At 42.1% G+C, this 27,757-nt stretch overlaps 1 protein-coding gene and 1 long non-coding RNA gene across 3 annotated transcripts; both read right to left on the reverse strand.

The window, feature by feature from the left end:
- Nucleotides 1–1,521: 1,521 nt before the first annotated feature.
- SRSF11 (serine and arginine rich splicing factor 11) lies at nt 1,522–26,494 on the reverse strand. Of its 2 annotated transcripts, none has more exons than XM_051999438.1 (12): nt 26,259–26,494; nt 19,991–20,124; nt 16,144–16,253; nt 12,300–12,392; nt 11,620–11,669; nt 10,401–10,528; nt 9,587–9,668; nt 7,879–8,010; nt 7,428–7,517; nt 3,220–3,315; nt 2,997–3,132; nt 1,522–2,883 (listed from the first exon to the last, which is right to left on the reverse strand). In XM_051999438.1, exons 1-12 carry the CDS (start codon nt 26,477–26,479, stop codon nt 2,689–2,691), a joined length of 1,467 nt encoding a protein of 488 aa, XP_051855398.1. In that variant the 5' UTR covers nt 26,480–26,494; the 3' UTR covers nt 1,522–2,688. The 2 variants fall into 2 exon arrangements, with proteins under 2 accessions (XP_051855398.1, XP_051855397.1); XM_051999437.1 differs by having other exon boundaries at nt 1,522–2,886.
- Nucleotides 17,121–19,192, reverse strand: LOC127563165 (uncharacterized). Its single transcript, XR_007953906.1, has 2 exons — nt 17,913–19,192; nt 17,121–17,412 (listed from the first exon to the last, which is right to left on the reverse strand). It is a non-coding gene; the product is annotated as an uncharacterized LOC127563165 (long non-coding RNA).
- Nucleotides 26,495–27,757: the final 1,263 nt, after the last annotated feature.

The raw sequence follows: 27,757 nt of genomic DNA on the forward strand, positions 1-27,757 counted from the left end.
TAAGAGTTCGTGCTGACTAAAGTCTGCTTTTGTCCCCAGCGGTTCTTGGCTTTTACTTCATTTGCCCAAATGCTTGATGATACTGGGTCTGAAGCCCGCTTAGCTCGGGACCCCCAGAGTAGGAGCCTCATCTTCCTGGGCCAGTGAGCGGTTTCCACAATGAGGGGGGAGGCAGTAGCTGGCATTCAGTGCACCACCTACAGATGCCTTGTCAGGAGCAGGGACTTAGTGGGCCTCCCACATTAAAAGAAAACGCCAGTGTAGAAGTGTCAGAACCGGGCACAACCTGGGTAATTAGGGGCCAACACAGGCCGGAACGGCCAGAACCTCAGGGAGCCCTCCAGCTATCCCTGCTATGTACTGGGCCTGCTATAGTGCCCACTGCAGGTGTTTGGGGTCCAGCCCAGGGTCCCACAGCCCAACCCGTTCTCTGAACCACTCTTCTGCTCTCCAGCCAGATAAGCCAATAAATCACACCAACCTTTTTCTAATAAAACCAGTTTATTTTTTAAATCAGTTTTTTAACTACCAAATACAGAACAAAACTCGGTGTGGAGGCAGTTTCACTTGATTCCTTTTACCTGGGGAGGGGCTCTGCCTGTATTTACAGTGGGCCAGCCCAGCGCTAGCCTTCCCTGGTGGGTGGAGACAGGCCAGACAGAGGCGGCGCCAGTTCCCCTGCTGCCCAGGCCATCGCAACTGCTGCCGCTTTCTTAAAGCCAAGGAGCTGACCGCTCCGATTTTCTTCCTTTCATTAGATGCAATAACAATGTTTCGGGGTGGACTTTGTTTCCACATGGAATAAAGACTGAAAAGTCCATCTTAAAAAGCCAAGTAAATGTATATTTAAGAGTATTTTTATCTATTTTCAAAAGCAGTGATTACTTAGGACCCTTCATCTATTCAAATCGTTAACTTCATATGGTATTGGAAAAATTTTTTTAAAGTTTACTTTCTATAAACTCTAAAAATGACGCTTTCATATACGGCAAACTGCAAAATGCCTGTGATAAAAAGAGTTAAAAACAGTTTTAGATTTTGACTTGGTTAAAATCTTAAAGTACCAAGTCTTTTTTCTTATTTCCCTGCCACTCGCGCAAACAATATGCATGGAACCACTCTGTGCCAACTATACACTAGATACATACCCTTGGACACTAATCATTTAATACCATTCCAGAGAGAGGCAAGGGTTCAGAGTTCATTGAAAATATCAAATGTGTTAGCCAGGGAGGGGGTTATTCCTTAATGAAGAAATACAACAGACCATTAAGGCTCACCATTGTATCGCCTTCCCACCTCCCACTTAAAAAAAAAAAAAAAAAAAAAAAAAAGACAGGAAAATTCTCACACAAAACAATTCGAGTTTTCGGGTGCCGCCCTCTTGATTGACAGAGATAAACATGGTCATCCGGAACCTTGTTCCCAGCGCACAGAGGGAGAACCAAACTCCTTAGGTGGATGAGGTAAATTTCATACATTCAAAAGTGTAAATAAATACAAGTACAGTTTTACAGGAACTTGAGCTTAAGTTTCAGGGTTTTATTATCAAAGTCTTGTAAAACAATTTCAGAAACTGTACATCAACATGGCACGGACTGTATGTCGCCTACTTCTGTTTTTTACCTGCACAAAAGTAAAAGCTCTGGAACGGGGTAACTAAGAAAACAGCTTGCCTAACTATGCATATAACCTGGAGTCACTGGATGTGTGGGGTTACTACTGCAGGGACAGTTAACACAAATTAGTTTATACAACTTGAGATCAAATAAAAAGGACATTATCAAGGAGACTTGTTTTAAAAGCATACAAATGTCAATTAAAAATGCACTACCTTCCCTCCCCCCAACAATGAGTTCTAAACAGTTAAGAACCAAAAGAAAAACAAAGCAAAAAACTGTACAACGGTATGAAGGAAGATCAGTACAAGGTAAGTTTTAAAGATGGGCACTGATAAATTAATACAAGAAATCTCAACTTCCAATGGAATCGAGATTAGGGAAAATTGCAGAACTCCATTTCAAAATATGCTATTTGCTACCAGATTTTTTTTTTTTTGGTGGGGGTTGGTAGGGTGGGTGACAGAAGGGGGAAGGAAGAAACTTAAAAAACCCTAATTTAAAAAAAAAAAAAAAAAAAAAAAAAAAAAGGTCTAGTGCATCTTTAACCTTTGAAAGCCAAACCAAAACGCACAGAAAAAAAATCAGCCCCGAGGCTCCAAGGAGATTCTCGATGTTACGGATGAAATGTTAATTTGATCACACTGACCCACCGAAGGCCCTAAGCAGACTCCATTCTCATGTTATGATGTAGACTCGAAGAGACATTGAGGATATTCCTGCCACAATTAACATGCAATCAGTGCATTCCCTATACGGCTCTAGTACTGTAAGGAATCAAACTCTAGAAATCGTCTACGTGAGCTTATTTAATAAGGGAGGAGAGATCATACAACATCCACAATCCATGCCTGCTGGAGATGCATGCAGCCGGTCACTCTCGTGGCCCCCCGCAGCCCCCCAGCACAGGGGGCCGACGCCATCCCCAGGAGGGGTGACCCAGAGGATCGGGAGCTGGACGACCACTGGGAGCTCAGAGCTCGACACATCTAGGTTTGGGGTAACACACGGGGCAGACAGAGACCAGGCGGGGAATGACACGGAGGCATGTGCACGGCCGGGCCGGGCCTCAGTCACTCATGTCCATGTCCTCCTCGTGGTGGTCGTCGCCGTTCACTTTGGACTCACGTAGGGAGTCCCCGCTGCCCTTCTCCACCGAGGATTCCTTGGGCTTGGGGGAGCCCCCCTCGGGAGCCTTCTTCTCCTCCTTCTTGTCCTTCTCACTGTCGTAGCCCTGCTCCTCCTCATCGTAATCTCTTGTCACCTGCTTTGCCCACAAGCACAAGCCAAGTCAAAGTCTGTCCCAGGAGGGGCGGCCCTACCCCCATCCATACTGCCTCAAGGCCCCACCCCCAGGGCCCCATCCCCTAGACCTACTTTGACATCCTTGTCACTCTCAGATTTCCTCTCCCGTTCCTTCTCCTTGTCTTTGCTCTTCTTCTTCTTGCTGGTGGAGCGCTCGCGCTCATCGCGCCGCTCTTTGTCCTTGTCTTTTTTCTTTTCCTTTTTATGTCTGGAACCAAACAGAAAACCATGAGAAAATCACAAAGGCCGGTGCCCTCACAGTGTCCCCTTTCCCCCCAGCTGCCCCTGCGCTCACCTCCGGGGTGAGGGCGACCGCGAAAGCTTCCTCTTGGGAGAGCGAGGCTTCTTGGGGGACCGCGTCCCGCTTCGGCTCCTCCGACGCCGCCTCTCCCTGTAAGGATATAAATATGCTGGCCTGTGAAGCGCCCCCACAGCCCTGCCCCCGACTCACGGACCACGTGACCCTCTGTCCCTAAGCACCAAAGCTGTCCCACAGCCCCATGTTCCCAGCCAAAATCTCAAATTCAGGCCTGCGCTCCTAAAGCCACTGGCGCGGCCATCATCATTCTCTGCCCCCCTTCCCTCATTTATCCCAGACGCCTGGTAACAACCATTCATTCTGAAAAGATCCCAGTGACTATCAAAAACTATGGTGAGTACAAAATGGTCACCCAACAGTCATGTTTGTCTAAAGAAAACCAGAAGTCAGAAAAGTGGTGCGATGAATTCTCCTAAAATAAACCAATAGCGCGGCTAGAACCAGTACAGGGTGAAATTGCTTTACAATCAATTATTCTCCCAACTGATCCTGGCAACTACACACAGAAGGTGAGGATGATGACGGGCAAACTACTGAGATAAACTAAGGCTATGTGACTCTCCCTAGATTAAAATGCAACTATCAAAAAGAGCAGCTCGTTTTTGAACTATGTAGAAAAAAAAAAAAGAGTCCAACTTCTAAGAATACAAATCATTCCCTAATTGATAAATGATTCAAGGATGCAAACAGTTTTGAAATAAAAAGTTAAAGCCATCTAGTCAGTAAATCACTACTGATTAGAGAAATGCAAATTAGGACAACTCTTGAGGTATCACTACACACCTGTCAGATTGGCTGACAGGAAATGATAATGACGAAAGTTGGAAAACTGGGGCACTGATGCATTGTTTTTTTTTTTTTTTAATTTTTATTTAATAATTACTTTATGTTGACACTCGTTTCTGTTCTGATTTTTTTTTCCCTCCCTCCCTCCACCCCCTCCCCTAGATGGCAAGCAGTCCTTTATATGTTGGATATGTTGCAGTATATCCTAGATACAATATATGTTTGCAGAACCGAACAGTTCTCTTGTTGCATAGGGAGAATTGGATTCAGAAGGTATAAATAACCCAGGAAGAAAAACAAAAATGCAGATAGTTCACATTCGTTTCCCAGTGTTCTTTCTTTGGGTGTAGCTGCTTTTGTCCGTCATTTATCAATTGAAACTCAGATCTCTTTGTCAAAGAAATCCACTTCCATCAAAATATGTCCTCATACAATATCGTTGTCGAAGTGTATAATGATCTCCTGGTTCTGCTCATTTCACTTAGCAACTGATGCATTGTTGATGGAGTTGTGAATGTATCCAACCATTCTGGAGAGCAATATGGAACTATGCCCAAAGGCTATCCAACTGTGCATGTCCTTGGACCCAACAGTGACTGAGTTTATATCCCAAAAAGATCATAAAAAAGACAAAGACCTACACGTGCAAAAATGTTTGCAGTAGCTTTTTGTAGTGGCAAGGAACTGGCAAGGGAGTGGATGCCCCTCAGTTGGGGAATGGCTGAATAAAGTGTGGCATATGAATGTTAGGGAATATTGTTATTTTGTAAGAAACAACCATCAAGATTTCAGAGAGGCTTGGAGACGCTGACACGAACCGAGCAGAACCAGGATTTCATTGTTCACAGCAGTAACGAGATTAGATGATGATTCTGATGGACATGGCTCATGTCACTAGTAATCAATGATGGGAAACACAGGCTTGCCATGGAAAGCGCTGCCTACATCCAAAGAGCTATGGGGACAGTGTGCAGATCAAAGCAGACATTTTTCACTTTGTTTTCATTATCTTGTGATTTCCCCCTTTTGTTCTGCCCCCCCCCCCAACGAGACTAGTACAGGCATCTTTGTTGCGTTTAATGTACCAACCTCCATCAGATCGCTTGCTGTCTCAGGGAGAAGCGAGTGAATGGGAAAAATTTTAAATGCCCAATTTTACATCGATGAAAAGTGAAAACTATTCATTACATGTAATTGGGATAAAAAAAAAATTGAGGCTAGGTTTGAACTTGGGTCATGCTGACTTGAGGACTGGTCCTCTATCATAGACACTATGCTATATGGCTGAATTCATTCTTTTTGTGTAACCAAAAACAGCCAACGAGACGAAGGTTTAGTCTTTAAAAATAAACAAAACTCAAAGGAGCTTTAAAAGGCCATTGGACCAAACAGCCGTGAGTCAACTCTTCACTATTCTTTTAAGACAGAGAAAAAAGGCTCCGAAGAATTATTCTCAATCCTCCATCCCAAAGGCACAGCTCCTTTCTGATTTCACCTAGGACAGGAGACTAGACAGCAACAGGTAACACCCAGTATGGTGTCAGGGCCCTGGCTGATTATTTTCTAAGGCCATTTCCCTTCCCTCCCCGCACAGTCCTGCTGTATGACAGCTCTTACGAGATTCTGTGGGTAGCAGATGAGCACAAGAAGGCCCGGGTCAGCCTCCAGGCCGGATGGCTGAGCACCCATGGGGGATCTGAGACTTCTCTCACCCGTGAATTGGCAATGCTGAAGTTGACTTTCAAAGGTCCCTTTATGGCCCGCTCCTAGCAAGGGTCCTTTGGCAGCTTAAAAGCCATTCTATTTGCTTATTACTGAACAACCACATCTGTAGGCAGTCTTTTTTTCCCCATGTGAAAGTGCTGCTGTTTAGTTTTTAGGCGACATACTGGATGGGAAGGAAGCGGAAGGGGAGGGTACACTGCCCCCCTGCAGAGAGTGACATGACAAAGGAGGGAGAGGGTATCCCTCCTCGGCTGGAGCTGGAGCACAGACACTTGGAAAACCAAAGCCCAGTGTAGAGACCAGGATGGGACAGAAGCTGAGTGAGCCCAAAACGTCACCTTCTGATCCCAGTCTTCCTGATGCAAGGCTTCTCCTCTTCCCTGTTGGGGGATCCCCATCATAGGCCCCAAGTATAGCTGGGTTCTAGGGTTCCGATCTGCAGGATCCTTCAGGTCCTCAGGCCTCTCTGGAGCTCTCAGACCATGAGAACACCCTAACCGCCGCCTCTTCCTTGGACTGAAGATACCCACCTCCCCCAACAGTCACCCTAAGACCAGGCACAGCGCCTATGCTTCTCCAGTTGCCTCCATGGCTGCCCACTGCCCCAGGAAGAAATGCTGACTCCCAGGCTCATCTCCACAGGCAAGACCCCAAACTCTTCATGGTGGCTCCTCTTGGAGGCCCTTCTGGATTCTTTCCTCCATTAACCTTCTTCCTCCGCACCTTCAGCCCAGATGCATTTGGGCCCAACAAAGCCCAACTCCAGCAGGTGAGAATGTGATTCCCAGAGTGAACCCTTCATCCCTCACACCCCTCCAGGCAGAAGGCCCTGAAGGCAAAGTCACACTACCAGGAGGCTTCACTGGGCCTTGGACAAAGCCATTTCCAACATTTCCTCCAGCCGGAGACTCCATGGACATCGAGTCAGAGTTGCCAACCTCAAGCCACGCCCAGGCTTTTCTGTCCAAAGGCCTTGTTACCAAGGCGATGCCCCTAACACCATCCCCCTCTCCTGTGCCCCTGAGGTGCTTCCCATCTCAGTCTGCACAGAACCACTCTGCCAGTCACAACCCTGGCCAAGAAAAGCACTTTTCTCACCAGACACAGCTAGGTCCTGATCCTGACCTCTGATCTTTGACATGAGTTCTCGTCCCCCCGTGCTCTCCCAGAGGCCTCCATGGGCTCCCGGCTGTCCTGAGTGCCTCCCTCCTCCCAACTGCCCCACTCTGGGACCATGATCACTAGTTCCTGCAGACTGAGAGCTCGGCCCGAGATTGCCATCGATGTGTTGATGTGCGCCTGTGCCAGGCGTCTAGCCAGCCCCAATTAAGGAAGTTCATGAGCCCCGATCTTACAAAGCCCAATGCCCTCGTCCCCTCTCTAAGGGGGTGGGTCACCAAGAGGTGGGGACTTTGCCAGGAGGCAGCTGATGGACCAGTGTGGGGACTAACTTACAAACACCCTTGGTGGTACCAGGAGCCTAAGGCCAAGAGCTGGGGCCGAACACAGACCAAGCTGCCCAAACCTCCTCTGAATCTGAGAAACAAATGCCGGGTCCAGGGGAGGGGCAACCCCAAATTGGCAGCAGACCACAGGGGTCCCAGGACAGCCGCCCAGGTCCACTGGGACAGAGGGCGCCCACACTGTGGCTCAAGGCCCAGTAGGACACTCACCGGCTCGTGCTCCGTGACCGCCGTGCCGTGCTGTAGCTCTTGGGGGGTGTTTTTGAACGCTTTTTTTCTTTTTCTTCTTTCTTTTTGTCTCTAAAAAGGCAGAAGGATGATAACAGTCACTGCTGTTCCTGGGCCTCTTAAAGGGGCATCCTTAACGAGACAGGGGAAGGGTGGGGAAACTTGCTGCCATGGCAGAGTCTTTTGTGAACCAAGAATATTTAGGGGAGCACACTAGACTGGGATCGCCAATGCCCCAGTGAGGGGAGCCCTCCGGGTCCTGACCACATGCCTGCTTCTCTAACCCTGGCCCCTGGCCAGCACAGAGACCCATGGGAGGCCAGGGTGGAGAGGTTCTATGGTTCTGTACCAATTCCGATTCCCTTATAAACCATGTCTCCAAACGAATGGCCAAGTTCCTCCCAGAACACCGGGGCGTAGCTCCGGCCCGTACCTGGTCTTTGACGTGCTCCTGGATCTTCGGCCTCGCTCTCTAGAATGAGATCTCCTCCGTCGTGGACTTTTGGATCGTCGTCTACTTCTTGACTTAGAATGTGATCTCCTTCTGGATCTGCTTCTTGACCGTCTTAATAGGAACAAGCCACAAGGTGACTATTTGAGTCCAAGAAATCACACTCAAGTTTAAAACATCTATTTTCCAGAGCATCAAAGACAATGAATACACATTTTGTAATAGTAATAGATAAATTACTCAAGGGGCTCAGTGCTCTTTCATGCCCCTCAGTCCTGGCCATTTAATGGCTCTTGGCTATTGAACTTTCACAAGCCTAGGAGACCCAAGCTAGGGGTCGGTGAGTGCCAGAGGTTGCAATGGCCACCTAACTCTGTCCATGACACAAAAGTCCGAGCCAGTGCTCTATAGCACTGACCATCCATGCCAGGCAACTTCTGGCCCCATCCTTCCCCCTGGTCAGACCCTCTCAGATTGCCCTCCCATTCTCCAGAGGGACACCATGGTCTCCACTTCTCTCTGGAAGCTCTACATTCTAGGGCATGGCCTGATCAAGCTGACCAAGAGCCAGAAAACTATTGGCCTGGGGTACTGATTGGATTCAGATCAGGTTTGCCGTCCAAATAAAACCTTTTTTTTAAACCTCAACTGCTGCATTCAACCATATTGCTTCTCCTCAATGTTTACATTTGTGCACTTTGTCACATTCGAAAAACTGTAACGATCTACTAAGATTTAGCCTGGCAAAAATTCTAGAATATATGATTAAAAAGATCCTCAACAGGTCCCCTGTTTAGGTCATTCTGCTCATCATCCATTTATAAGGAGCTTGATCCAGGTCTCCAAAGGGAACAGAGTCCTATCATGTTTATTGTTTTTTTTTTTTTGAAATGCCCCATGTGGGTGGTGGGATGATAAAGTACAGGAGGCTGTCCATGTTTAACCTAGAAGTAGATCCCTGAGAAGGGCAGGACATGCTGGGTACATGCTTAGAATGGCGCAGACACCACTGATGGTGTCCTGCAGCAACGAGTGCAGGGAGAACAGCAGAGAGGCTCCGACGTCAGCCCACAGATGAAAGGTGCACGTATGTGGCTTGGATGGAGAGAGCACCCTTGAGATTGGCCTCCGACACCCAGGAGCTGTGTGCCTGGGACAGTCACTTAATCTGTCTTAGCTCATTGAATAAGGAAATGGCAATCCCCCCAGGTACCAAGAAAACTCTGGGGACAATATGGTCTAGGGGGTCCCTAGGAATCCAACATGATCGAATCATGGGGAAGTGATGAAAGGCCTCAACTCAAGCAAAAGCCCCCAGAGTAGAAAGACAGGGGCATTCCAAGAGATTATCATGCAGGCAAATGTTTTGGTAGTGTCATGGCTAAGTGGGACATTAGCGGTGGGACAAAGATGATCCCCAAGCTGCAAATCCGAGTGACTGGAGATTGCGGTGTTGGTCAATGAAAAGGGAAGGATCAAGTCACTCAGTATGGTTTCAAACTCACTGAGCTTTAAGATGCTCACAAAGCTAGATATTTTGTTTTCCTGCTCTGAACAGACTACCTGCTCTGGTGTCTATGCAATCAGCATCCTGGAAAATCTACGAATGCTCAGCAAGGGACCTGAAAAGGGGATGACACATGAAAGAGCACTTTAGCAAATGCAAATGGCAGGGAAATAGCGCTCTGACCTATGCCTGGAAGATGAAGGAGTTCTCCTCCTCCTGGAACGTGACCTGGATCTCGAGTGTCTTCGTTTTTCTTCTTTCTTATCTAGAAATAGAAAGGAAAAAGAAGTTCTGGGTTCACAAGTATGCTGAAGAGTATCATGACATGTCTTAAGAACTCAGAGACAGTATCTTTTCAAATAGCCATTTTCTTATTGTAAATTTGCCATCTTTCCTCTCACTGCCGTCTTGGTTTTTCTTACATTTGTGAAACAATTCTGCATTAATGTCTCATCTTTCCCACATCCCACCAACATTTGTCTTTCTCCCTTTTCTGGTCCATTTGCCAATCTAAGTAAGGTAGTGACTCAGAATTGTTGAAGGAGCTCATGCTCATGAGAAAACCATGGGGTCGGAGCTGAAAGACACAGGATGGAACAAGAAATATGTTGCTCACTGCTAACAAGGGGTCTGTTTATTATTAAAATGAGAGGAACCCACAAACTGTAAGGATGCTTGCCCCAGATCTCTATTTGAAATTTGGCCCTGCACACCCAAGGCATCCCCACCTACAGGCTATAACCAAATGTTTTCCCTTCTAGCTTTTGTCTTTGTATCATGAATTGCTACTGCTAATACTGCTACATCTATTTTCTCCCATTCATTTTTTCACATATTATTAAAATAGCCGCAAATTTGCAAGATCAGAATGGTGACTTCTGACTTGCCCAGACTCACAAAGCTCAATTTCTGAAGCAGGATTTGAACTCAGAAAGGAGTCTTTTTCCAACTTTTGAGTCCAGTCAGTGTACCACACAGCCGCCCACTCCGGACTCACCTGGCTCGATGGCGGCAGAGATCAGAGACTGCGCTTCTCTCACTCTTTTCATGGCCTCCTCAATTTCTTTACTCGAGGTGTCAGATTTCAGACTTGGGGAGACAAGGCCTGCAGCTACATGGTTCAATCTGAAACCAAAGAGCTATATCTGAGACCGGGAGGTGGGGTGGGAGAAACCCATTTTAAAGTGGCAACTTCCAATCCAACTTTGCCCACTAGAGAACACACAAAGCTCCCCCAATGCCTTGGACAGTGAGGCATGAGAGCACTGCGCAGGGGCAGTTGCGAACATCTCATCACTGGGCAGCTCCAAACCCAGATGTCAGTGGCGGGGGTGGTGGTCTTTTCCCACTTGGCTATACTCCCTCAGGACTCAAGACTGCTTTGTCTATCCCTCTCTTCCCCCTCCAAGCTGCCTTTTTTCCTCTCTCTCTCTCTCTCTCTCTCTTTTTTTGGTAACTGCAGAACTTTAGTACAGTGCCTGTTTACTACTATTGACGACTGATTGGGTAAAAGTGGGTTGGGGGTCCATTGAGAAGTGACTAAAGCTAGGATTTTTATGTCAAGAGCCTTAGTCATCTTGAAGGAACCTAAAGAACAAAGCCCTGATGTTAAATCAACATCTGACCCACAAATACAAAATGTAGCTTGATACTACACAAAGACTTTTTGGGACCACTAGATAAACGTTCCCTTTGCAGAAATTTCCCCACAAATACAAGTATCAGCTATTATGTTTTGAAAACAAGACTAGAATAATAATTAAAAAATCGCAGTTACTCTTCTACTGAACTGTCACATCATAAAACCTGATTTAAAATTTCACCACATCAATTTTTTAAACTAAGGTATTTTTGTGAATGAAAGTAACTGCCATCCCAATTGCTTCAGCATATTCTCCATCTTACCTGGGCTTTTAAAGGCCATGCCATGAAACCAATCGAATAATCCTACTCCTAAAAAATGCTTTGGATCCACAAATAATTAACTGTACCTAGGATAATTTGGTTGCCAGCTTATGAATCCACATAAGGCAGATTTTGCAAATAAGAATTACTTACATAGGTAAAATTAGGAAATCTCTTGCAAACACTCCAAGTTCAAGAAATATAACATTAACTTAACATGCTATATAAGTCCCCCCCCCCCCCAAATAGTTTAGGCCCTAAACATGCACTCTGTCCTCACACACTTCAATATGCATTACAGAAAAACTTACTTGGGATCCACGGTACTCATTAGCTTCAGTAACTGATCTGCAGCAAGAGACTGTAAAATGGACATTGAAAAAAAGAATGTATTATCTCATAATTGAAGATTCATCCCCTGATAGTCATATAACTGTATATTGGCTTTACAATCCCAGAGACACAGCTGACATGAAATGGCCACCACTCCACCTCCCTCCCAGGATGAGTTGACAGTTTTCATTTAGGTATGTCCTCTAAGGGGTGGTGAGAATAGAACAATTTAAAAATTAAAAAACCCCAAGTTCATTAGCTAATGATGCATTAATTCTTAAATAGCAATGGTCCTATAAAAGAATTTCCCACCCCAAACTATCTTGGAGAACAATATATGGAAGAGCAAAGAATAGACCCAAACTGACTGACGTGTAAGATGCATAAGCCACCCTTCACAGCAATGAATGTGCACACTGGTCTCCGTCCCTAGCCCAAACTGCTGACGCTGAGACAACTGGCAGCTACAGACGCTGCAATCCCAAGTGGGAGACACCGCTAACCCTAAATGCCATTGGGGCTTCATGATATTCAAGTTTACATGAAGCACATAACTAATACTACACCAGATGATCAAAACAAGGATCACAGAAATGAAACCTTCTTGACTGAGGATTGATAAATCAGGAAAAAGACCAAGTGAAAAAGGAAACTCTACCTGAGAGTTCAAGTTTGCCCCAGGAAGCCCGAGAGCAGCAAGGGCGGGGTCCAGAGCAGGGGCCCCCAAAGCCGCCAGAGGAACAGCACCAATCTGTGGAGGACAAAAGGGAGGCGTCTAGGGACCGAAAAGACACTCAACCAACCCGTACAGACCCTTTGCCATTGAGTCAGCTGCAGCACACAAACCACTGGTCTCAAAACCATGACTGAAAGATATCCTCAATGTTACAAATCTAAAAAGATCATGCAGCAGAAAACTCAAATTCTTGTCAAATATTCCATATTTAGATCAACAGCCTCACGCTCCAGGCGCATTTTTCCACATTCCCCTTTCCATTACCTTGATTTCCACTTGTAGATGGACTCAAGCCAGCTCTACAATTTCACAATTCTTGCAAATCAAGTGTTTATAGTCATTTTTACTGCATATATTTACCCGGGGGTTCAGCTCTCAACTCAAAGAGCCTTTTCAAGATTCTTTATTCTAATTCCCAGCCATTTTTTAGATTCCCCTCTTCCCCCCACCAACTAACAGGACAAAATGCTTGGGATCAGAAAGAGACTGGTGTTTCCCATGCTTGCTCCCTGAAACCAAAGTAAATACAACTAACTCCTTACTTGCTAATTTGGAAGAAAACAGGGATTAGCATTTATTTAAGTCCTACAGGCTGGAAATATAAATTCCCAACAAAAATACTGTGAACAATTTAACAAAAATTTCTGATGACTGCAATATGCTTGAAATACACTTTTTATAAAGCTACTTCAAGAGCATGGGTCTTTTCTGAAGTTTGCTACAACATAACTCCAAAAATTTATAAAATAAAAAAACTGATGCCATTCGTTCAATGGCTTGAAAAAAGATCTACTGGGTAAAAACATCAACAGATAACATGGCATCAGAGAGCTACCTTCCAAGTCCTATTTCTGACACGAACTGGGAGAATAATCACGATCACAGATAATAATTTGCTTTATTGGGGAGCACAGCCCCACTATGGTGGCCAACCGAAAAGCATTTTCCAAGGAATTGTTGGGTTCACCTCTGCCAAGAGCCCGGGAACAAAAGTGTCATTGCGTGTTGTCCGTCCTTTGTTCTGCATCAGGGAGGCCGACCCCATGTCATGAAGCGAAGTGGACTGAAGTGAGGCAGGGCTGTGCAATTGCCAGCCTTACTTTTTCTTCTGAGCCACGCCGGTTGTGCCCAAGGACTGCAGGGCAGCAGGTTATTCTGGAGCAGGGCTATCTGCCTTGCCAAAGGACATTTTCTCACCTTAAATTCCCTATACTGCTGAAATCCAAAGTCCAGTCATAATATGTCCTCAGTCCCCCTGCCTCTCAGAACAGAGGTATTTTAATATCTGTTTTATGGGACTTAAAAACATCAAGTCACATGACCTGACCTCAAAATGTATCCAATACTTTACTATACTAGTCCCCCACCTTTGCCCCTAAAGAGTACCTTTCTTTACTTTTATAGTTTTCCAGAGGTTCAGTGCCTTTCAGTAATTTTTATATTTATGTTGTGATAGTTAGAAATATCTATTCGATATTTCTTTAAACAAACCAAAAAAAAAAAAAATTCAGATTCAATTTTTTACTTTTTCATCAACCCTAATTTGCTCTCCTCTCTTCCCTTACATCATCCCTCTGCCACCTCAACTGCAAAAGAAAAAACTCCTTATTTACAAATATAAATAAAACAAATTCTCATATAGTCACGATGTATGTGTCTCTTAAGTCCACATCACCTCTTCACCTGAAGTTGCATGTTCTGTTTATTTCACTGTATTAGCCCAAATGCCAAATTTTTCCCCCTTTGCTGAATTTCTTTGTGATTTCTTTCAATTTAACATTTCATTCATTATCTGTACCCCTGCCCCATTCAATCATTTTGCTTCAATTTACCATGTTCATAAAAGTTCCAGAGCTCAATTTTTTCTCCTGCCTTCCTTGGGGTCTATTATGGGATTGTTAGGAAAACCAAAAACATATGCAAATATTGAACCACTTCTTGCTTCCAAGTGCCCTTTACTGTAACATTTTTGGGTCACTTTTGAAAACCTGTTATTTTGGTAAGCTTTCCTCTCTCAGTGATCTGTAGAATTTATTCATAAGGAAATAGCTCTGTGGTACGCATTGATGATTTTCGTATCTTGCCAAGGGAATGGAACTCTTTAATTTCATTGGTTTAGGGAACTTCCAGTAAAGAGACTTCTTGAAATCAGCATATTCTCTGAAAGTATGGGGGAATGTAGCTGGCCAAGGGGTCTGTGTGTGCCAGGAGACATAAAGTCTTCCTGGCTTGGAGGTCCACTCTATTATGCTGCTATATAATGAAAATGTTAACTGTCTTTAACTTTAGCTATTTAAAAACTCTAATTTTAGGTAATAAAAATCATCTCATTTGAGCACTTTTGATCTTCCTAACCTTTAAGAATTCTATAACTAGCATCTCACTTCTCTTGCCTCCATTTTTCATGTGACCACGTAATTGAAGTCAACCCCCTATGAACCTCTAAAAGCTCTAAGACTTAAGGAGGTGTATGAAGCTTAATTTCTGCCCCTTTTCCAGTTTTCCCAATCCTCTTCTCACAAGAACCTCCTTCAATTTTTAGGCTTAGCCAACATCAAGGACAAGCCAACCAGACCGTGGTTTTTAAAAATTCAGGACCGACAGTTTGGTACCACCTGTTATTTCCCAAGTATGGAGATGGCGGCACACTTCTTTCAATATTTGCCTTTTCATTTTCTTTAGGACTCTAGATTTTTCAATCTTCCAAACAGATTTTATCTAGTGCTATAGAACTTCTCTGGGAACAATCATAAAACCTTCTAGCTGGAAATAAATTTAGTTTTTTGAATGCTTTTATAGCCCAACCCTACAAGAAACATTGAATCGTTCAAGTTAATCAAAGTTCTTTTTTTCCCCCCTGTGTTTAAGGAAATCATGCATATGTACTGGCAGGTAAATTTTCAGATACTTGCAGCATTCCATAATTATCTAGATTATAACAACTTGTCATTTCTTCTGTTAGTTCCAGCCACAGAAATGCCAGCAATTTTCCTGGATTAATTCTATATTCTGCTAATCTTACCCAAATTTTCCAACTAAACTTTTTGGGGTCTCTTTGGGGTCATCTATTCCATTGTGCCAACTATAAGTCGATAATTTTATTTACTACTTTACAATGCTTTGTATTCCTTGAATTATGTCAAAAATTACTGAGAAAGGAAATTATATTTTAAACTGGTATGAAGATTTTTAAGTCTGTGAAGCACAGTGCTGACCTTGTGTTGTGCAATGGGCACAGTAAAAAACACCTATAGGGTGTTTTTGGCCTAAGACAGCCCCTAAACTTTAAGCCTATGAATTCTAGGCCACAGGATCACAATTCCTTACAGTAAGTTCAACCAAATGATTGATGAATTATATTCAGAAATATATACTTAATGAATTATACTCAGAAATAGTTACAACTATTAATTTACCAAATCAAGAGATCTGACATCAGTCACTTTAAAAAGCATTAAGCACATCCAGATGCTGAGTTCCTACTGACCTAATTTGCATGTGCTAGTTATTTCAGCTGGTATCTTATATGTCAGGTGTTAAGAGGCTGCATAAATTGCCTTTAGTAGATTAAACACCTGACATTTTCCCCCCAAAGTTTTTGCAAAGTAATTATATTTGCAGTAAGATTTCTAAGACAGGATAGTAAAGTGAATGAATGACTGACTCCTAACTCTCACCACTTATGTTGCTATAAGACTACAACTTAAAAACCCTTAATGGGGTCCATTCCCTTTCTCATTTCCTCAGAATTGACAAAGAGCAGTACCTGGGTAAGGGGGTTTGGAGTAGGCAGAAGTCCACCACCAGGCAGAAGACCTGCCACTGCATTAGCTGGTGCCAACAGAGACAAAGCCTTAGTCTCATCAGGAATAACTCCTGCAGAGAGATAGCCATGCATTAGAATACATTCTTTTTCAAGACAGAAAACACACAAAAACACCCAGAAAATGTCTCCCTGATACACCACCTGAGTTTGTTGAAAGTACTTATGTTGGCTAAAATATAAAGCTTGAATTCTATTAATATTTATCACTAATTTTATGTCAGAATGAAACTTCAATGTGTGAAAAATTGACTTCCTTTTTCTCTACAAATGGTTAAGTTTCTAGAGTAAAAAAAAAATAGCACAATACACACTACTTTTTTGTTAACACTGCCAAGATGTCATCACCTGTACTCGATTTTTAAGTCATGAACCAAAGGTAAGCAAGCACAGTCGGCTCTCCAGGGTGTGCTCTCAACTTTCAAAAGCTGTTTTATGAACACGACTCGTGTCGGCTGCTTCACTATAAAGCACACAGAAAAATCAAGATACACAAGACAAAAAAGGTTGATTTAGGGGTTAATAATATGGCACAGTTCACTATGATTTTTTTTTACACCTACCATACAAATTTTGTAAAAATTAAAGAGAAGAAAGGTATGTAAGGAAATTTTCTGTTGAATCAAGCGTAGGGCTTTTGCTGACTCAAAGTGAATCTGAATGGCTCTGCAGATCTTTGAATATTCACTGGGTGTGTGAAGGGTACAGACTGGCACATTCCTTACCTGAGTAGTGAAATGCTTTATGTTCCAACATGTGCCGTGCTAACTGTACCAAAAAATGCTGCTACATATTGCCAGTTAAAAAGCAAACTTTGGCCCAAACTCTTGAAGCCACAAAAGACAAGTATGTCCATTTTAAATGCCTAGTCTATGTATTCAGCATAAATATTAATAAGGGTCCTACAATAAGACACATACTCATGTAGACAATTTTAATCCTATCCAACAGCAAAAGCCCTATACAGATAGATGGATTAATCTGTTAATGTGCCCAAGCCCCCAAAATGAGAGTTCAATAATACAATTTAACTACATATTTGCAAATACCAGTAGTATTTCTGTAATACATATTAAGAAACTGCATCTCATCATAAAACATACAATATGTACAGGGCACTTAAGAGAAACTGGATAAGCTGCAGAAGAAAACTGTTGGGTGGTATTTTCAGCAGGGCCTGGTATATAGTTCAGGCTGAACCAGGGAAAAGAACTGTAAAACACAACAACAAAAAAGAAAAACCACTGTTAAATAAAGGTAATGGTTCCTTCCACCTATACTGAGAGTGCCGATAACATAAACAAATGTATAATACACAGCACTGTTATCTTGCTTGTGTCAGAGCTGTCATCAATTTAGGTACCAAGAGTTATGGAGGGAGAGGGGGAAAAGATCATTTGGATATTGGGCACTAATTAATGCATCAATATATTAACATACCTACAGAGATTAAGGGATAATTTTGCATGCAAAATTATGTCTCAAGAGGATATATAAAAGATATATCAACATCTCTATCTCAAATTAGTGCAATTGCAACATTTCTGGCAATAGAATAGAAATAGAAATCCTCTTGAACTTATTGTGAGACACCTAAGAGAAGATCTGCATCCATTAAAAAAAATCATGCATCCGATCCTCTGATTTTTTTTTTAAAAAAATACTATTTAAAAATAAAACTACAATTTGAAAATAGCAATGAGGCCCCTCACCAGTTAATTTTCATGCGTCAAGAGTTTTTTTTTTACTGCTGCTTTGATAGAACCATGAAATACTGCATGAATGTGTAGAAATGAAAGAAAAAAGAAACAGACAAAAGAAACAAACATTAACCAAGGAACCTAAATAATCCCCAAATCCATTAATATTAAGAGTTCCTTCCAAATCTCTCTATAGCACAGTGTTATCAAATTAAGGCTATGCCTTCCCATCAACTCTGTGTGTACAATTCTAATACACTGCCAACACCAAAGGTTAAGAGCTAAAAACCGAGTGGAGCTGTGAGAGAGGGAATGAGCATTTGTGCAGTGACACACCTGGTGCCAGGCAACATTAATACTGCACAGCACAAGAGAAAATACATCAAGAATAGGTTTTTGAAATGAAAAACACCTATAATCCAATACTTTAAAAAAAATCACTTTAAAAAACTTATCTAAAAAAGTGACAATGTTCCCTTCAAAATTGTACATGAGGAGCTTCTATTTTGATGGTATGCTCTATTTTATTTAGCATCTAGAAAAACTGGGTAGAAAACTTTCCAAACAAAAGCTTTTTTTTTTTTTTTTTTTAAAAGCTTCACTAAAATGGCCTTACTTATCATTTATGTGCATTTGTCCCAAAGACCTGCACAAAGACTCATCCATTGGGCTCCCATTAGGGATTGCTTTGGGTGCCAGGCACAAGCATAAAAAAGGCTTCAGCAATGGATCCTAGCCCAGGGAAGACTCTTCCCAGGCAGACCCTTACTCTTTATTACTGAGATGGACAGAATATGATAGCATGCCTTTGCTGGGAGCAGAAAATGAAGGTACTTTTCTTTAGAAAAACATTATCAATCTCTCCCATGTTTTCTGGACTAGATACCTGCATATCCAATTATCAGGCATTGTACAATTTTTCAGGTTGATACTGAGAGATAGAAGGCATCTTCTTTTTAGAAAAGACAGTACCAAGAAGCTATCTGCCCTCGAGTTCAAAGGAAAAAAATTGCTGTTTTAATGCCTGGCAGCAAATATGCATATTTACCTACATTCCAGTAACTCTACATTTCATTTTTTCTCTTAACCACGTACTACATTTATAGAGAAATAAATCAAATAAAAGTACATTTGGATTCAAGTCTGCCCTAAATTTCAAATTGTGGCTGTAAAAGTGCTGTCTTGTCCCATTGTTAAGATCCACCCCCCTCTGCTTTTGTCCTGTCCAATTACTTTAACAGCCTAAAATGTAAAAAGAGAGAAAATGTGGTTAACATTTGGTGACACCAGGAAAACACCTGGGGGGCTTGAGCGGGGCTTGCTGGCCTTTAGTTATTGTCTAGAATCCCCTGTAGCGGCAGAGGACCCACTGTTTTTCAGTCATCTGGAAGGGCTTTGCATTTGCCTTCTCCACTACAAAAATCACACACACAAATAACAGAGAGAAGAGTTTATTATTTAGTGAAATTCTATAAAGTATAGCAAGGCTGAACAAGAAAACTTGGAATAAAATAAAATGCCCAGTGCCCCTCTGGCACCTAACCTAAAGGAATTTTTGGCTTTTCACACAAACCACAATCATTCAACCCTTGGTATACTGGAATCTACAATTTGGTAAATTTAATTTGAAAAATCAGTGAAAGGAAGTGATGGCGACTGTTCTCATTTGTTATTAAAGTGGAATTCCAAGTCATGCATTTATTTAAAGGCAACTATATGAAGGTGCATATAACAGACTATTGGTTTTTATGGATCTTTTTATAAGGATGGGGGAAGAGGGGTTAAACTCAACACCAATTAAGATAATCACTAAGTGTCTTTTAGGAATTAAGAGTTAAGGGCAGTTATTTTATCTTTATTAATAAAAAGCTAAACTAGAAAAATTGGAACTGATTCTAATTTTCGGAATTAAGTGTGACTAAAAATTGGCCATAATGTAATTAAAACCTATGGACCACAGTATACCAAGGGTCTCAAAATGTTAATTGCTTAGATTTTTAACATGCTACTATTACTCACTCTACAAAACTAGACTGAGGTAGACGGTCATCAAGAGGATGGCCACATAGGCAGTGAAACAAAGCACAAACCTTCTGCATAGGGTACGACTATCAAAGCTCTGTCAACGAATACAGTGTTTGTCAGATGCTGTGCCACAACTGCTGAGTCTGGATCATGGAACTTTACAAAACAGACACGTGAGGAGACTGGCAAAGGCGAGTCACTAAAAAAAAAAGAAAAAGGGGGGGGGGCGGAGGGAGAGGGGGGGAGGAAGAGAGAAAAACAATGGAGAAAAAAAGATTAGTCATCATAGCACTACATTATTAGAAAAAGTAAAAATTGTCAGAAGTCAAAGGTTTCTAAATACTGTTCATTCATAAACTATAACACTAAATTCATATATAGCATTTCCCAAATAACAAATATAATTCTACTTTAAAATTTGACAACTCATTAAATGTCCCAAAATTTTCTCTATAATGAAATTTTAGATTCTGGTATATATTAATAACCAAGAAGATAGATATAGCAAATGGATCTCAAATGGAATGCTCAATTTCCAATATAACAAATCACGGATCTTGACAGCAATCAATTTTCTTTGCCTGTACCCTAAGTTTCACATATCTACCCCTTTCCTCCATTTAAACTTTTGACTATAAGGATATAGACACAAAAGAAATTTATAATCAAATATAAACTTAAGAGCAAATGGCACAAAGGTTTTGGGAAGAGGTATAGATGGAAGAAAAGTGAAAAGCTTCACTTATCAACTTCATCGTGGTAAACTTCAGAGGGAGAACGTTTCTCTTCCTTGAGTAAACCATTACAAAATTTACAGAGAGCACTATTAGCTTTACTTTTGACTTTAAAGGTAAGAAATCAATCATTTATAACTTGAGTTTATATCAAATTAAAATAAGATGACCAGAAGGTGACTATTGCATGTTCAAACAGTGGCTCACTGTTGTCAATGATATAAAAGTTTACTCTAAACTTACACTCTAGCTGTGCTGATTCTGCATATGTCTTAAAAAAAAAAAAGTCATCCTCAGAATAAGAAAAACCAAAATCTGTCATTAGACATTCTGCATTGTCTCCCTTTATTATATATATTTAATAAAACAAACTATTTAAATTAATCTATACTGTTTGCAAGTAATTTAATAGTTATCAACTATCATGTAAATGTTGCTGTGAGGCTGCTCTCTTTTGATTCTAATCCGTCTAAATGCATTTTGAGAATCTTAATATGTTTATAAAAGTTGTTGGATCAATGTTTAAGCGTGGTGGTGGGACTATGCTTTCATATTTCAGAAAAGGGAAAGAAGTTAGCTGGCGGCCGATAAATCTCTTCAAAAATCAATGATCAAAGAACTTGAGGTAGGACAAGAGATTATTCTTGAGGTTTGTGTCTCTCCTAATGTAGGTCATAGCTAACTTCGGAGACAAGTAGGGAGAACATAGCACATAAATATTAGTGGTAGGACTTAAACCCAGGTTTTTCTAGTTTTTCCTAGTCTTCTTCAATAAGAGAAGCCCTCTGAATTCTTTTCCTTTAACTGTTTAAATGAAGTTAGCGACTAACGTGAAATTTAAAATGAAATTAGCTTCTAAAATAATTTTGAATGCTAACAGTTTTCATCTTAGAATACACTTAGTATTTAACTGTTTCCCCAGTGAACATTACTCTTCTTTATAAGGGTCCACAGCACTCTGAAAGATCACCTTTTATCTTGACAGAATTCAAAAATTAAGGGACTATCTCAACCGCCAAAAGGCAGGTTGGGTAAAAGAACTGGATGAGTAAGCAGACCAGGATTTAAATTCTCCCTGGAAGTGAGACCACATTATCCTTCTACACCTCTGAAGATAAGATTTAGATCTCCAAGGGATCTTAATAGATTTCCTGGTCCAAAGCATTCATTTGAGAGAAAATGATTACAAGGAAACAAACCTCCTAAAAGCATATTTAAGGACAAGATGGAAATAATTTATTTGTATCAAAACAGTTAAGAATCAATAAAAAAATGACTGACACCAGCCAACTGTAAATGTAATAAGCTACTCTTAAGGGATGATCTGACCAATTAGGAAACATTTAATAAAATAAAAACAAAAAGAAATACAGAGAACATTACCTTTTAAACAAAATCAAAATGTGATTGGTTGGGATATTCATATACGAATCGGGCTCTGATTCTATTAGTTTAACACAACTGATCTACATGGAAAAGAAATACAACAGGATCTCCCTAATTTCAAGAATGCATTTGTTTTTTACAAAAAAAAGTCCCTTGTCAGACATGTCAAATTTTGATTTGAAAATGATCACTTAATTACCACAAAGGAAAAGGAAATCTGAATATTTAACAATGTTAAGTATTTATCCACTACAATTCAAAAACAGGAGAATTGCTATCTGCTAGACAAGAATCTGATTAAGAGCAGAACAGGGCTAACAATCTTTAGGTTCTTCTATTCAAAACATTTGATTTCCACTGCTCTGATTTCAAAGTATTTCGTTTTATCCTAGATTTGTAATATTTTTCAATTGGAGTCCCTAGTCCCTCTTTGGTAGTAAAAGAGGTGATAATTTCCCAGGTTGTAACATGTAATCCTGAAGCCTATTATCAATTTGCACCTGAAACCCTAAATACCAAACATCCATCTCTTATCAAATTAATTTTTAAATTATACTACCATTAAGCTTAGCATATAGAAAGGAAGCTACTTTTAACTTTGTTCTATTTATCAGAAGTCAAATAGGTGAATTGAATCCTCAAATCTCTTTCAAAATACAATCTAAATTATTTGTTTTGGGGCTAAATGATGATACTCCAATTTAAAAGCTGGATATCACAAAATGACTAGATAAATTAAAAATGTTTAGACTGGGGAACAGATGAAAAGAAACAAAACAGAGGGAGGGAAGATCCAACTATGGTTTCACAGTTGAGAGTCATGTTCTTAATATCTTAAGGATATTTCTAAAACTGGAACCAGAGCACCTGAATGAGGGCAAGTGAGTATTTGCCCAAGAGTGCAGGACTTGGGAACCAAGATAATCAGGTTTAAAAAAATTGTGTATATGGACCCTTTAACTATTTTGTGATCAGGGATAAAAGTCAGGAGCTCTGAGCCTCAGTTACTGTACTTGCAAAATGAAGTAAAATGCCATATACCATCAACACCTACACTTACAAAGTTTGCACAAGGCCCAAATCAAATATCTGTGAAGAACTTTGCAAACTTAAAGGACACCCATTTATATTGTCATAGGTAAGATTTCCTGATTAGCCTCCCACTGAGAACTGAAATTAAGTTATTTGCAGTGGCGCAGAGGGTAATAGTTAACTTTAAGGTTCAGATTAAATAAAAATAAATGTAGAGTCAAATCATAGTGCCTGATTTTGAGAACTTTTTCTTTTTATTTGGAAAAAGAACTCTCAGAACCTCCATCACCTAATGCCATCAAATTCAACATACATTTCCTCAATGTTTACCATGGATAAAGTACTAGGCTTTTTTTTTTTTTTTTAAGCGTACCTTTGAATTCCTACAAGTTCAGTGCTGATGTATAACTTTGATTTAATTTCTCAATAGCACAATCCTCTAGTACAAGGATTACTTGTACTATTATAACGAAAGGTGTGTGTCTTAGTGTGAACCACATGAAGGTAGAGCATCACTCTTCAGTAAGGTTATCAAAAATGAAAGGAAAGACTCGTCTTTTCCAGTGTTTTCAGCCATGACTTGTACTTTTTGTTTCACACCAAGTACACAACACTTGATTTCCAGAAAGTGGATTAAATCCCTCAAGCAATGTCATTTTTTTTTTTTTTTAAAAACCAGGAAATGTTATTGACTACAAGCACAGTGGCCATTTTTCTAAACAAAATAGAGTCTCTCAAGCAATAAGTTAAATATTTTTTCATCATTTAGATCAGTAATAACCTCATCAAATAAAGGGAAAATTAATCCCTGAAGTGGCTTCTTATAAGCTCATCTAGACCTAGGTTCTCTCCAGGTGGTCTGGAGTCCTCAAGTTAGAACTATTTGACACTAAAACATTATTTGCATTTTTCACTTCTATTACCTCACCAGTGCACAATGGAGCTGTGGGATTTGGGAATGAAAGAAAGGTTATCTTGTCCATGAAACTAATGGCTAGACATGGTTTTGGTCAAGATTTGTCTATTATCAGCACCAACTAATTATTTCCAGGATTATCTTAATAGCGCTAAACACTATTTTAATAGTAATGGTACTATTAAAAAGTATTGAATAACATTTTTGAATCTCATGGTTAATCATGGGACGACCATGTTTCTATTCACTCTCACTCTAACAGTGTCAAAGCAATGGTAGGTAAAACTGCTATACCTTAAGTGCAATCAAGGCAGGCACTAAACTATTAGCAATAGTCACTGTATTCTTCGGACTCTACAAACACCCGGTAAAAACATCAATCAGTTTAAATTCTTGATGAAATAAACAAAAAAAGGATAAATTTATTAAATCTCGAGCCCCTCTTTTCTATGCTGTTATATCCTCATAATACCGTGTATGACAAAAATGAAAAATAAGAGCATAATTGTTGTATAATTAAGCATGAGAGATGTGTCTGGAGGAAAAGCAACTTGAGTTTAGAAGTGAAAAGACCGACTTGGTAACTATATAGTATGCTTTACAGACATTTTAAAAAAATGCAAGACATGACTATTATCACTTTAAGCAAAGAAAAGAGATGTTTCCAGTGATAAAACTGAAGCTTTGAAAAGAAAATCAGAACCTTGGAAGATTTTCATCTGCCATTAGCTCGACAAGCTTCCCAAAACTTAAGGACTTTTCTGATGAAACTGGTGATATTAATGAATGCAAATTTTCAACATAGAATAATAAAGTGTATTAATATATATAAAATCTGCATTACCTATATATTCCAACTGATTGATGTGTGAAATTACAAAATTGCTCATGTGTTAAAAAAAATCATTCAAAACAGATGATATACTAATTAATCTTTTTAAAAATTCAGGTACAGTATCAAAAGAATAATATCCACAATTATCTGAAAAGGTCATTACAATTTTCCTTCCTATCCCAACTACACATCTGTATGAGGCTGGGTTTTCTTTATACAGTTCAGAGAACTGTATATATCTATTAAAGTCAGACATCAAAAAGATTTGTAACTATACAAAAAATATCCTCTTCACTTATTTTTTGATTCAGAAAATGCATTTCTCATAAATTTCTTTTATGCTAACGTGATGGGTTTATTATTCTAAATAAACTAATAATATTTAAAATGAGTTTTAATTTCTAATATAGTAAATATTGGTGGCCCTTAAAGTTCTTTTGCGAGCCTCAATACAATTTTTTGTAAAGGTCCAGAAGAACAAAAAAAAAAAAAAAAAAAAAAAGGGAGGGGGAACGGGGAGGGATGATTGAGGCCCACTGACTTTAGAAACATCATGAAAGAAATAAATGAGACAAATTTGCTTTCAAGATTTAGCAACAACGCAGAGACAAAGGTTATGAGAACTATGGTAGGCTACAGAGAAGTCTCATAATTCTATCCTAACTTTTTATTTCTGCCATTTAAAAAAACTTATAAACACCAATAAAAGAAAATAAAATCACATTCAAAACCAGTTCTGCTTCTCTTCCACTACGATAAAGTCCAATTTCATTAAAGAATGGAGAACAGGCTCAGAAAACTGACCTAACTTGACAGACATATAAGAGAGTAATTTAGGACTGGGACAAACACTATGCTACCCATTATGCTTAAATAGAATGCCCCCAATCTTTCTTTCTCCTGTAGATCTGTAAGAACTCTTTAACCTTTCCCTAGGTGCTAATTCGATAGTCATTAAAAAGCTTAAAGACAACTAACAAACCCAAGCATAAATCTCAGTAACCCACCCGGGGCACCCCAGAATCCTCTTTCACCAGATATTCGGACAAAGACAAAAGAGAAACTAGGTCCGAGATTATAAAGACACGCCTCCGGCCCCTGCAGAAGCGCCACGAAATCAGTGGCTCTGGCGAAATAAGCCTCCAGCCGCGTTAAATTCCCAAACCCCACCTCACTGGCCCCGGGGTCCCTCAGGACCGGTTCCTCCTCTGCTCCGTGGGGGAGGGGAAATCCCGGTGAGGAGCCCACCCCCCTCCTTTTCCCGGTTCTCGGGGCTCTTTAACTCTCCCCCAACGTGTTCCTCGGGTCGATTTGCCACTCGGGAGGGGGCATTCGAGAGGCCTGGGGGACGACCCCCGCCCCCTCGCGGCGGGCATTTTCCGGTCAGCGTCTCTCCCCTCCCCCTCAACGGCCACGGGGTCACTACTCACTCGGGCGGGAAGAGGCGCAGCTCGTCTATCTTGCCCAGGAAGCCGAAGAGGGTCCGCATCTGCTCCGAGCTAGCGCTCGGGGACACGTTCGTCACCTGGATGACCTCGGTGCCGCCGCCGCTGCCGCCCCCGGGCACGCCGCCGCCGCCGCCCGGGCCACCGCCGCCGCTCGGACCCGGGCCCGGGCCCGTGGCGCTGGGGACGACGGTGGGCGTGCTCATGGCGCTCTCGGGCCTCGCTCGCTCCTGCTTTAACACATCAAACACACAACAAACAGTGAGAGGGAGGGAGGGAAGGGGGAAGGGAGCCGGGTCCACCGCCGCCGCCGCCGCCGCCGCGCCCGGGAGGAGGGAAGAGGGGGAGAGGAGGATGAGGTGGAGGAGAGCGAACGAAAGGCGGGCGGGCCCGAGAGCCGAGGCTGAGAGCGGGGCCCGGCCGCCGACCTCGCGCAGGCCCAGGCACGCACAGAACAAACGGCCACCCGCCTGGCTCGGGCTGGGCCGCGGCGTCCCACAATGCCCGGCGGCCGCGCATGCGCGTCCAGCGTGCGCGTAGAGGAACCGTGTCGTCACGCAGTGACGTCACTCGGCAAGGGCTCGGGGCCGGACTGGGCCTACAGAGGCCTCTCAGGGTGCTAAACACTACGACCCGCTTCGTCTTTCCCGTGGATCAAACGGAAGTGACAGAGGCAGGGAGGGCGGCTGGGAGACTCCACTCCCCATCACTTCTAGGATCAGACACTCGTCCTCCCCGACCCCCTCCACCCGGCGATGCTACCGTTTCCTCGTCCCCTTCCCCCCTCCCCTCCCCAAAGCCCCTCCCGGGGTCACTCTCTCCTCCGCCGGGAGAGGCACGGCTCCCCCGGGCAAGGCCACCTCCCCTCACAGGCCTGTAAATTGCGGGAGGGCCGACCTCGCTCCCAGCTCCTACTGCCTCCGGCCTCTCCTTTTCATGGCACCTTCCGGAGCCTCCCCGGCGCTTCTGCTCCCCCCCACTCCCACCCCAACCAACGGAGGCCCGTCAGCCGGGATCCCTGGTTTGGAGAGCCCCACGTTAATGGGGTCCGAGTTCGGGATCTCTGTTTTGGTCACTATTTCCCAACTCCACTTTGAGGTTAGTTTGGGCCACGTGGGAGGCCCCGGATACGTCGGTATTTAAAGAGCCGAGCCGGCTTTAACGATCTCCCGCTAGCCTCCCATAGCTGGTTTTAAAATAACGAAGCCACCCGGAAACCGCGCGCTGACCTAACCGTCGGGGGCGTGCCCAGTCACCAAACAACTAGTCCGCGATTCCGGCCCTGGACAGCCGGGCGTACCCTAGGTTTGCCTCCGTCTCTACCCCACGAGACGCCAGGCATTTGGACTTCATAGAAACAAAAAGGCCAAACTCACCTGCTAATACACAGTTTTCATCCAATGAAATTTATATGCAGTTGCTATCAGATCCCGTGCCCTTATAGGGGTGCTCTACAAACGAAAGATACAAACTATTCAGGCACA

The sequence above is a fragment of the Antechinus flavipes genome, chromosome 4 (genome assembly GCF_016432865.1).
Source record: "Antechinus flavipes isolate AdamAnt ecotype Samford, QLD, Australia chromosome 4, AdamAnt_v2, whole genome shotgun sequence".
Classification (NCBI taxonomy): domain Eukaryota; kingdom Metazoa; phylum Chordata; class Mammalia; order Dasyuromorphia; family Dasyuridae; genus Antechinus; species Antechinus flavipes.